The sequence below is a fragment of the Notamacropus eugenii genome, chromosome 6 (assembly GCF_028372415.1).
Source record: "Notamacropus eugenii isolate mMacEug1 chromosome 6, mMacEug1.pri_v2, whole genome shotgun sequence".
Classification (NCBI taxonomy): domain Eukaryota; kingdom Metazoa; phylum Chordata; class Mammalia; order Diprotodontia; family Macropodidae; genus Notamacropus; species Notamacropus eugenii.
In genome coordinates, this window is record NC_092877.1 from 374,530,249 (window position 1) to 374,542,630 (window position 12,382).

The window sequence follows — 12,382 nt, forward strand, 5'->3', positions numbered from 1 at the left end:
AGACATCTCCTTAACTCATCTACAGGTTTGAGGCCTGTCAATCACCCTCAACTTGGTCTAGGACATCTGCCAAGATGGTTTACTGAGGTGTGAATGCTGGACATGTTACAACTTCTTGGAGCCACAGGAGAGAATGGAGGCTCAGAGGAACAAGATGTCAAAGGAATCTGATGGACAACATATAAGATTTCTTATTGAAATGAAAAATTCACAATTCTTCAGGATTCTCCCCCAAATCAAGCTACACTTGAGACTTAGTCTCTCCAGTAATAGGGGACTATGTGGACATGTGCCATCAGGTCTGACTTTGTAAAACACTTTTATCAAAATAGTGCTAAAAAGTGTTGGAGGGATTGTTGGAATTTTTTTGTGGTTGAACTGAATATTTTCTTGTACAAATTTATACAGTGGGGATAAATGACATGCCCAGGTCTTCCCAGATTGTAAAGTTAGCCACGAACATACAGCCACTATACTGCTGGCTATAGGAGACCTATCACTTTAAAAAACAAAAAATGAAGCCAAGAAGTATTTACTGTTTTTAGGAGAAAAGACACACTCACTGTCACGCACACTCACACACACACACACATACGCACACATAATTGAATAAGAACATAGAGGTCATTCATGGTCTTTTATTATCTCTACTTCAGATTTCAAGGGAAAGAGAGAAAGTATTAACTTAGATAAGTTAAAATAGACTATAAACCTTTAAAAAAAAACCTTTTCATTATGTACATTTGCCGTAATGCCACAGTCTCCAAGAGAACATTTAATTAATCTCAGCTGGTTTTATGTTTAATGTTTTGGGGACCAGATTTCCCAGGCTAACATTTTCTACAAAAATATACTGTCAGCTCTAGGGAAATTCTATTTTAATTGTTAGGAAAACTTGAACTATATTCCCCCAATGATATAATCATTGGTACTGACCTCTTGGCTGACATAAAGAAGGTCTCCTAATATGCTCATATTTTAAATCCCCCAAATTCCAAAGGAGATAATATTGTTTTCTCTTTTTAAGGATTTCTAACATCAGGCAAACAACTGGCTTCTTCAAGTCCTTCAAAGTCAATGAAATTTAGGTGATATAAGAGATTTCTTGTTTATTTTTGTGTTAAATCACTGCTTTGAATACATATATTTCTTTAGGTTCTCTTAGCTTTGTTCTTAATTTTTTTTTTTATTCTTTTTGCTGTTGTTCTTGATTTTCTAAAATCTGAGAAGCTCTGCTACAGGCAGCCACCTTATGCAGTTGGATCATCAGTACAAATGAAGCATTACTTTACTGAGAAATATGCTGGTAAGAGGACAACATTTTTCCATGCCTGCTCTAAGACATACAAATACATTGAAGGAACATAATCCCTATTCCTAAGGCAGTGACATTTTATGCCATTACTAATCAAATAATATGAGGCAATATTGATATTTCTGAACTTATTCCTCTTAAAAAGAGTTTATATGTTAAAACTTGTCCCAGCTATCTTTTTCCCTTTTCCTTTTAGACCTTAAAGAATTCATATTCAGAATCCAGAGTCAGCTCTATCTATTTGACTAAAGGCTGAGGGGCACAAACCGTGGGGAATTTCTAAATGATACCCACATGAGAAAAAAAAAAGGAGACAGGCATTAGTGTGGACAAATGTATGTAACGTAATGCATGTAATTTTGAATTATCTAAAATATGCTTAAAATATGATGTGGGGGAGGGATTGTGTACATTATTTCTTGAAAATGTTGGTTCAAATAATGCTCATGCCAGAAAGCCCACTTCATGGTAGAATCAGAAATGGCACTGGAGGAAAGGAGAAAGGCCATTATTCCATACCAACTACATACCCTTAGGCTTGTAACACTGGCATCCATGAAAACCATTGTTCTCTTTGGAGGTGGGTTCCTTAATCTTTTGGGGTCATGGTCCCATTTGGCAGCCTGGTAGAGCCTATGGACCCCTACTTTGAATAATGCATCTAATAGCATAAAATAATAGGATTATAAAGAAAATCAAAGGTTACTGAAAATAAAGGTAGGATTTTTTCCCATTCATATTCACAGATGGGAAAATCTCTGCATATATTTTCTTTGAGGTCCATGTATCCTGAGTGTCAGAACCCTGGTCCGAGACATAACAGAGAGGATAATTTCAGGAAAAAAAAAGAATGGCAATGAAAATGATTAGTTATGGAAAGGATATTACCTATGGAGTCAGAAGAAAAGGGTTCAAAACCTATCTCTGATGCTATCTTACTACCTATGTATCTTGGGCAAGGTATGACCTCTATATCCCTTAGTGTCCTTTCCTGAGGGGCTTGATCTAGATAGCTTCTGGGCCCCTTCTAGTTCAATTATTCTGAGGAGTTTTCATAAGGCAATGCCCTGAAATAAACTGAGATCTTTTGCTCTATGAAGATAAGTCAGGGAATGGAAATAATAAAAATTAATACAAGGTTATTCAATAGTACCCAGTGTATCAACATAATCTTCTTCACAAAAGGTAAAGTACCTCCCCCCAACACTTGAAGACGGGAAGAGTTAATACTTATTGTATACAATAAGTCAATTAAACAATAGGCATTTATAAGTATTTACTAGTGACAAACATTGCACTGGGTACTTGGGATATAAGAAATGAAGCACAAATAAAGCAGTTCCAACCTTTTAAGAGCTTATATTTTATACACAGAGAGATGATGTGGATAAAGGGGCTGGAATTAGAGTCAGGAAGGCTTGAGTTCGAATATTGTCTCAGATATGTATTGGCCTTGAAACTTTGGGCAAGTCATTTAACTTTTGTTCAGCCTCAGTTTCAAAAAAAAAAAATAGGGATAATAGTAGCACCTCCCTTACAGGATTGTTGCAATGGTCAAATGAATAAGTGTTAAGGAAATGCTAAGTATTGTAATTATTATTACTTCAATTCTACGTAGGGTAAAAGCAAGTATGCATAAATGTACATATGCAAGATAGACTGATAGAGATACATAGATATCTATATGTATCTCAATCTATCTGTACCTATATACAAACATATAGATATAAATTAATTGGAGGAGGATCCTCCAGTAGCTGGAGGAGTCCATGAGAATAGTGATTTACTGAGCTTTGAAAGATTTCAGAATATATCATTCTAATCAGTGTGGGTAAGGAGGGAGTTGATTATAGTAGGTGGTAAATTTATCTAAAATTTTTAACCCAAAAATGGTGCAGGAAATATGATTAATCTTAAGAATGTGTTAGTATAACGGCTTAGTACAATGGAGAAAATAACTAGTTTTGAAGCTGAACATGGGTTCCAAGCTACCTCTACCATTTATTACCTGTGTGACTTTTGCCAAGTGATTTAATTTTTCTGGGGCTTGGTTTCTTCATTTGCAAAATGAGGGAGGTGGAGCAGTACACCTCAGTGGTCCCTTCTAAATCTAAATCTATAATTCTGTCAGTGATCCAGTGGCTTGGAAAAAATCCATGAGTTCACTGAAGGAAAGTTAAGACTTAAACTAATTTGGCGTATTTTCTAAACTTTCAGACTTGGTGTCATAGAGAGAAATTACCTAACCTTATCATATCAATCATCGATAGATGGCATTATAGCAAAATACAAAAAAACAAAAATACTTAACAGTATAGATCATGAATCTGCTCTGTGGAAATTCTTATGGATGTTCTAAACTTAACAGATCTAAAAACACACATTGCAAATGTTCTCTCCCCCATAGAGAACAACTGTTTGCTAAGTGAAGAAAAGCCTTTATGCATAAGACCTTCTCCAACTTGATTCAAGAAGGAGCCACGTCCATTCAATCTGGTGCTTTTTTTGCATGGAACTCAGGAAAGTTTTGGAGCCTGTAGCCACATTAGCTGACAGCTCAGAGAGTGTGATGCTTCCCCAAACTGGAAAATAAGTTATATTTCAATAAACAATATTGGAGAAGAAAAGAAGAGGTTCCACTCCCCATATTGTTAGACTACAATTTCTGTTTTCAACAGAGAATTCAAAGATGGTTGATGAGAATTACACCATGTCCCAGGAGTTTATTCTCATTGAATTCACAAATCACCAAGAGATGAAGGTCATCTTATACCTATCATTCCTTACAATCTATCTGGTAACCATTGTGGGAAATCTTGGACTGGTAGTATTAATTTCAACTGAATCTCGACTTCATACACCTATGTATTTCTTTCTTGGTAATCTGGCCCTTATGGATGCTTGTTGTTCCTGTGCTATCACACCCAAAATGTTAATGAACTTCTTCTCTAAAGACAGAAAGATTTCTCTCTCTGAATGCAAGGTACAATTTTATTGTCTTTGTTTTGCAGAAACTTCAAACTGCCTCCTCTTAGCAGTCATGGCATATGACCGTTATGTGGCCATATGTAACCCATTGCACTATCCCATTCTAATGTCAAAGAAACTCTGCATTCAGATGATCATTGGGGTTTATGCAATTGGCAACTTAACTTCTATAATTCATGTTGGCTTTCTTTTCAGATTGACTTTCTGTAGGTCTCATCAAATTAATCATTTCTTTTGTGACATTGTTCCATTATACCGACTCTCTTGTACTGATCCTTACATCAATGAATGGATAATGTTTATCTTCTCAGGTTCAATAGTAGTCTTCACTGTAGCAACTGTCCTGGTCTCTTATCTTTACATACTCTTCAATATCTTTAGAATGAAATCTAAGGAGGGACAAGGCAAAGCATTTTCTACCTGTGCCTCACATTTTGTGTCTGTCTCAATATTCTATGGTTCTATCCTCTGCATGTATATTCAGCCAGGTTCAATTGAACAAGGGGATAAGGATATTCCAGTTGCCATTTTTTACACAATAGTAATTCCCTTTTTAAATCCTTTTATTTATAGCTTGAGAAACAAGGAAGTAATCAAGACCCTGAAAAAAGCTGTGAAGTGTCTTGGGATACTTTGAAATAAAATCCATCCTCTTTATCTCATTGAATTAAATATAGAATTTAAAAAATTTGGTATGGAAAGTAACAAGAGAAAAATAGCAAATCCATCCTTTAGATGAGAAACACTATTATATAATCATAAGGTCAAATAGAGCAAACATGCCTAAAGCAAGAAGGAATTTCAGGAATATGTATGATTGTGTTAGAATTTGTATATTATATATATTGTGCTAGATTTCAAAGTTCCAAAATCATGAAAGTCATTTATGAGTCATGATTAATTAGATTGTGGAAATGAAATCCATTGGAGAGTTACTGATTACCAAGCTGACAAAGTTGGTGCATCATCAGAATTGGTTATATATTGAAAAGAGGAATCAACTGAATATGATTTTTTCAAACAAATATTTCGAACCATATCCCATTAGGATTTAAAATTCATAAGAAGTAAGACAGCATGCCTTGCCATTGATGATCATATCATCACTACTTTCTCAGAAAACACCTCACTGTAGTTAGATTTTTGTTCTGAACTTCTCTTTTCCTTTTTTCTCTTTTTCCCCCACTAGATTGTAAGTTTCTTTAGGTCAGAGGTTATTTTTAGCTCTTTTTTGTATACTCAGAACTTAGCATGTTGCCTGGGCCATAGTACACACTAAATAAGTGGTTTATGGCTTGACTTTCTCCAAAGACTAGTTCTTTAGGAAGTGAATTTTCATATAAAAAAGTCTGTTTCCCTATTTTGGGCACATGTGTCTAGGTTCCCTGATACTTATTTACAAACTAATATGATGTTGTCAATTTATGAAACTATTATTGACATGAACCTGAAACTATGTTTTTATTTCAGTTGGGTTGGTGGCCAGTTTGAAAACAATTCCTTAATATGTCAATAAATTCAATAATATTTTCCCCAAATGCCACTGATTGACAGCTTAGTGAGTAAAACAGCAAAACTTTCAAATCTCAGAGTCCAGTGTAAAACATTTGATTTGTAAGCATGTGTAGAGACAATACATTTGATCTTGAAAATTTACATTCAGCAGTTAAAAACAGTAAACATCCCCTAAAATTCAACTCAGCAAATATTTATTGAATATCTACTATGTATTAAATGTTAGGGGAGAGGGGAAGAGAAAAAAAGGCATAAAACCTAGTTCATGTCCAAAAATTACCACTCCATTCAAATTAGGGTGTGGGGAGATATGTATACATGATAAGGGAAACAGAGCTACATAGTAAGTGATCATGTGCCAGATAGTATGATACAGAAAACATTTAAACAGGATTATAAATGAGGGAAAAGTGAGTGTGAACAAATAAAATTAGACAAGGCTTCCTTGAAAAGATTCAGCTAGACCTTGAAAAAGAAGTCAGATTTAGATAGGCAGAGGGGAAGCAGCAGAGAATACCAAGCAAGGGGGAGAATTTACACTATAAATATGAAGATATTAACCCATTTTTGCCTATCTGTTCTATGTGACTATAATTCATGTCTTCCCCTAAGTTCACCACAGGGGATGCCCCAACATTTTGGAGAACTTTCATGCCTGCTCAGTAGAAAGCAGTCTTTTGATGTCAGAAAAAAAAATGTAGAAGGCCTTCAGAAGAAAGATAAGGTTGGGAAAATCAGATCAATCAAATAATGCAGATTGTAGATCACAAGGCAGGGAAATTGGGATTTTATCCAGTGTACAACGTGAAGTTTTTAGAGGTTTTTCAGCTGGATTAGAGTTTTTTCAACTGTAATATAATGAGACCAAAGAAGTGTTTTAGAAAAATTAATCTGGTGAAAATGAACAATCAAGATTGCATGGGAAAGGCCTAGAGGTCACTTGGGAGGTGACCAGAGCAAAACAAGGTATTTAGGAACAGAAATGAACAGATACAACAAACTTCTAAGGAGAATAGTTGATGAGGCATAGGGATTCATTATACTTCTGAGATGAAACACATAAAGAGATAACTCCAAATTTTCCAGCCTAGGTTTCTTGGAGAATGATACTGGAAAGGTAAATTTGAAAAAAAAAAAAAAAAGATAAAGAATTGATGAACTGAATAATCATCACCTCTGTGCTGATGACTTTCAACCTATTTATCCAGTCTTAACCTTCTTGCTGATCTTCAGTATCACCTCTTCAACTTTCTATTGGACATCTTAAATTGGATATTCCATAGACACCTTAAACTCAACATGTCCAAACAGGAATTAATTTTCTTCTCCCTTTGCCCATGAAAATTCTCCCTTCTTCCTAACTTCCCTATAATTGTTGAGATTACTACCATCCTCCCAAATACTCAGGCTCACAACCTAGGTATCATCCTAAATTCCTCATTCACTCGCACTTTCTATATCCAATGGCCTGTATATTTCCCCGTTATTCTGTCTCTAGCATATGGACTCCTTTGACACTGTCACCATCTCTAGTGCACAATCCCATCATCTCATGCCTTCACTACTGCAATAACCTGACTGTGGATCTGTCTATCTCAAATCTCTCCCCATTCTAATGCTGACCTTCAGTTCAGTTGCTAAAGTGATTTTTTAAAATGACAGCATCCATCATGTTCCTCCTCCAAAACATCCACACACATATATATACAGAATAAATTCCAGGATTTCCTTTTTACTTCCAGGATCAAATACAAAATGCTGTGATTGTCATTCATAATTTAGCTCCCTCCCACCTTTCCAGTCTTCTTATACCATACTCCCTGCCATGTTCTCTTTGATTCAATGACAATGGCCTCCTGGATGCTCCATGAACAAGAAACCCCATCTCTCAGTTACTGACTTTCTCTCTGACTGTCCCCTATACCTGGAATCTTCTCTCCTCAGATCCATCTGCTGCTTTCCCGGGCTTCTTTTAAGCCCTAAGTAAAATTTCATCTTTTACTAGAAACCTTCACCAACCTCTTTTACTTCTAGTGCTTTTCCTTTACTAATGATTTCCTATTTATTCAGTCTATAGTTTGCTTTGTATATATCTGTTTGCACTGCCTTCCCCCTTTAGAGTGTAAGCTCCTTGAGACAGTCCTTCAGGAACTGTCTTTTTCTTCTTTTTATATCCCCAGTGCTTTGCACAATACCTGGCATACAGTAGGCACTTAACATATGTTTACTGATTGATTGAAATTCATGTGGCTTTTTTTTAATCTATGTACTGTGTTTATTTATTTTTAAACATATGATATCTCCTCAGCAGAATGTAAGCTCCTTTGAGGGCAAGAACTGATTAATTTTTCTTTGGTTCATTAGAATATAGCCCAATTCTAGGCACATAGTAGGTACTTAAATTATTTTTGGTTGTTTGACTCAAACTTGGGTAACAGGTGAGAATTAGTGGAAAATATGAAGCTTATCCAAATAAAAGAATAATTTGAGTCAGAAAAATCAGCAAGTTATGTAAGGGTTAGAATATAGAAAAGCACAGAAGACCAAGACTTCACTTCATAGTATTCTCATTGCTAGATGGGAGTTGGGGGAAAGAGTCATTGCATGAGTCAGAATCAGAGGAAGAGTAGGTATCAAGTAATGGAAAAAGCACAGGACCAGAAGTGAGAGGACCTGAGTTTCCATTCTGGTTCTGTCATTAATCAACGTTGCAACCTAGTACAATTCACTTAACATCTCTGTGCCTTAGTTTTTCTATATGTAAAATGAATGGGCTTTACAAAATAAGATTTAGTTCTTTTCTCGCTCTAAAATTGTATATATAAGCTCACAGATAAGTTGGAAAATAATTGAGGTTGCAGAAAGGTGAGTATTGAGTGAATGGAGGCAACAGGTATGTAAGTTTGATAGCGAAAGAAAATGAAGAAAAGGAGGGCAGGAGGTCAAACAAAGGGTTCAGTCAAGGTAAAGACTATGTTCTATTGCAATTTGAGGACCAGGATAATAAATGAGTAGAAAGGGAAAGAATGAAATGATAAATATAGAATGAAGGCCCCTTAGGAGTTGAGACTATATGGCAAAACAGGAAATAACAATGCCTTCGATGATAAAAATATTCAAACTTTCCTAGAATTTTCACTACAAGTACTAATAATACAAAAGAATGATCAGTTTTATTTTCTTAAACATTCTAGCACTTTCATTTCATGGGATGTTTAATCCATTAATATTTAAAGTTATGATATTTGGACTTGTTTTCCTCTGATAATTATTTTCATTTTATCACCTTTTCTCTTTTGGTCATCATTTTATCTATGTACGTAGTTTGCTCACACTACTTTTCTATATCCATTTCCAAAGACTCTCCCCTATTCCTCATTCTTGTTTGCCTAGTCTACCCTCTTGTTCTTTGAATTTACTCAAATTGCTTATTAATTAATTGTAATACCTATTTATTTCTCATCCTTTTATCTCATCTCTTTCCCTATATAGTTAAGTGAGTAGTTCAGATTTTTGCCTCTTTTTCTGCCTTTCAATCTATAATTTTTAGTATCTTTGATTTACTATGACATTTTATAAGGTTTTCAGTGTTTTGTCCTCATTATTTCTTTTAATCTGTAGTCTTTTCTAAATTTCATTTTCTAATTCATCGATTATACCTTTACTGATTCCTTTGTTTCTCTTTGTGTCCTTCATGGCATTTAAGGTTCTGAAGTACTTTGCTTGAGCTCTTTCAATTTCCATCTATTGTTTTGTAGATTCATTTTTTTACTTGTTTTTATACCTTACTCTTAGAAATGTCAATTCATGAGCAAAAATGTCAGATGGAAGGAGCACCATCTAGTAAAATTTACTCAGTGTCCCAAATCATAAGTCCCAGCCTTTCTTCCACTTTCTTCATGATCAGTCTCCATCTGAAAGGCCTTGCCATCTCTGGTTTTAAGTTCCTGCTTCAAAACTATGTATTCTAGGTGTCCATATATCTCCTTTCTCCTGGGACAAGATTCTGCCATGGACGAACATTATTTTTTCAGAGAAAGGGATGTCCCAGGGTACAAACTATTCTGAATTTAAACCCAACATTCGTTATCCACCACCCACCACAGAAATATACTACCTCCTTCATAGGTATAAAACATTCTCCCTTCTTCCCTTTTAGAGAGACAGCCCCACTCTCGTGCATTCTGAACCCCTGGTGACAGACTCTCCCTCTAAAACCTCCATCCCGTTCTCCAACAGTTCCTTGCTCTTAATGATGGGAAATAGAAATAGCCATTACTTCACTTTTCACCCACTGAGTTGGTAGGAGAGTATCACCCATCCCTTTCTGTCACCTATTCTTCCTCTCCCCATTGTAATAATTTCCCATTCTACTGGTTTGTCCTACAAAAGTCATTACTTTACCCTAAAAAGATGCAGAAATTCATTTCACACTGCATTAGTGTAGCTATTTCAACTCTCTTGAGTCTTTAAAATGCTCTAAAATCTTTAGACTGCCTGGTCCTTTTTACTCTTAGCTGACCTTTATATTATTATTATTTTTTTACTCCATAGAGCAAACGTTGTCTTGGAAAAACGTCGCAATAAAACCACAATATACTATTAAAGTAACAAATTATTTTATTACTTAAGGTTTTTAAAAACAATTTCATTTATTATCCCTTCTGGTCTAAGACGTTCATTCTAATTCTGTGCACTAAGACTAGTTCTAATTTTGTGTTCTAAGATTTCAATTCGAAATCTGTATTTTAAGGCTTTAATTCTAATTCTCTGTTCTAAGATTTTACATCTAATTATGTATTTTAAGACTTTATAATTGTGATGTAAGATTTTAATTATAATTCTGTGTTTGAATACTTTAATCCTAAATCTGTCTTCTCAGACTAGTTGTAATGCTGTGTTCTAAGACTCCAGTGATAAATCTGCCTTCTGGGATTTTAATTCTAATTCTGTGGTCTGAGATTTTATTTCTAATTCTATTCTCTAAGACATAAATTGTTAATTATGTGCTCTGAGACTTTAATTATAATTCTGTCTTCTAAGAATAATTTTGATTCTGTGTTCTAAGATCAATGCTAATTCTTGTTTCTAAAACTTTAATTTCAATTCTGTGTTCCAAGACTTTCATTCAAATTCATTGTTCACACACTTTCATTCTGATTTTGAAGACTAATTCTAATTCTGTCTTCTAAGACTTAAATTTTAACTGTGTTTTCAAAGATTTTAATTCTAATTCTGTGTTCTAAGATTTTAAATCTAAATATTTTAAGACGAATTCTAATTCTGTGTTGCAAGATTTTTATTCTCATTCTGTGCTCTAACACTAATTCTGTGTGTTCTAAGATTAATTTTAATTCTGTTTTCCAGTACAAATTCTGATTCCGCATTCTAAGACTTTGATTCTAATTCTGTGTTCTAAGGCTAATTCTAAATATGTGTTCTTCAACTTTATTTGTAATTTTATGTTCTCACACTATTTTAAAATCTGTATTCTAAGACTAATTCTAATTCTGTATTCCAGGACTCATTCTGATTGTGTTTTCTTAGAGTTTGATTCTAATTATGTGTTCTAAGATTTTAATTCTAATTCTGTTTTCTAAGAATAATTCTAATCATGGGTTCTAAGACCAATTCAAATCCTACTTTCTAAGACTTGCACTATTATTCTGTTTTTAGACTATATATAAATCTGTATTCTAATACTTTTATTGTAATTCTCTGTTTGAAGACTTTCCTTCTAATTCTGTGTTTTAAGACTAACTCTAAATCTCTGTTCCAAGACTTCTAATTCTTTGTTGTAAGAATAATTCTAATTCTGTTTTCCAGAACGAATTCTGATTCTGTCTTCTAAGACTTTGATTCTAATTCTGAGTTCTAAGATTTTAATGCTAATTCTGTCTTCTAAGACTTTAATCCTAACTGTGTGCTCCAAGACATTAATACTAATTCTGCATTCTACGACTAACTCTAATTCTGTGTTCCAACACTTTAATTTGATTTCTCTGTTCTAAGGCTTTAATCATAATTCTGCGTGCTAAGATTTTAATTCAAATTCTCTGCTACAAGATTTAAATTCTAATTCTGTTTCCTAAGAATAATTCTAATTCTGAGTTGTAAGACCAATTCTATTCCTACTTTCTAAGACTTTCATTTTAATTCTGTATTTTTAGACTATTTCTAATTCTGTGCTCAGACTTTCATTCAAATTCATTTTTTGAACACATTCAATCTGATTCTGTCTGAGACTAGTTCTAATTCTGTCTTCTAAGATTTAAATTTTAACTGTGTTTCCAAAGACTTTAATTCTAATTCTGTGTTCTAAGATTTCAAATCTACATCGGTGTTTTAAGACTTGAATTCTAATTCTGTGTTGTAACATTTTAATTCTCATTCTAAATATAGCATTTTTACATGACAAATTAACACTGTGTTATAATGGCTATATGTAGAAAAACACTGTAGGCAAATATTGCATTCTGGGAAGACCCAATATACTGTGCAAAGAAAATTCTGGGGAAGACATCTACAATGGAATAAATGGAGAACTAGTCTCAGAGCCAGTAA

The 12,382-nt window shown here is 34.2% G+C and overlaps 1 protein-coding gene across 1 annotated transcript; it reads left to right on the forward strand.

Moving 5' to 3' along the window:
* Positions 1 to 3,971: 3,971 nt before the first annotated feature.
* On the forward strand, positions 3,972 to 4,940 carry LOC140510918 (olfactory receptor 5K1-like). The gene has a single exon (XM_072619836.1). The coding sequence runs from the start codon at positions 4,005 to 4,007 to the stop codon at positions 4,938 to 4,940; it is 936 nt and encodes a 311-aa protein (XP_072475937.1). The 5' UTR covers positions 3,972 to 4,004.
* The last annotated feature ends 7,442 nt before the right edge of the window (positions 4,941 to 12,382 follow it).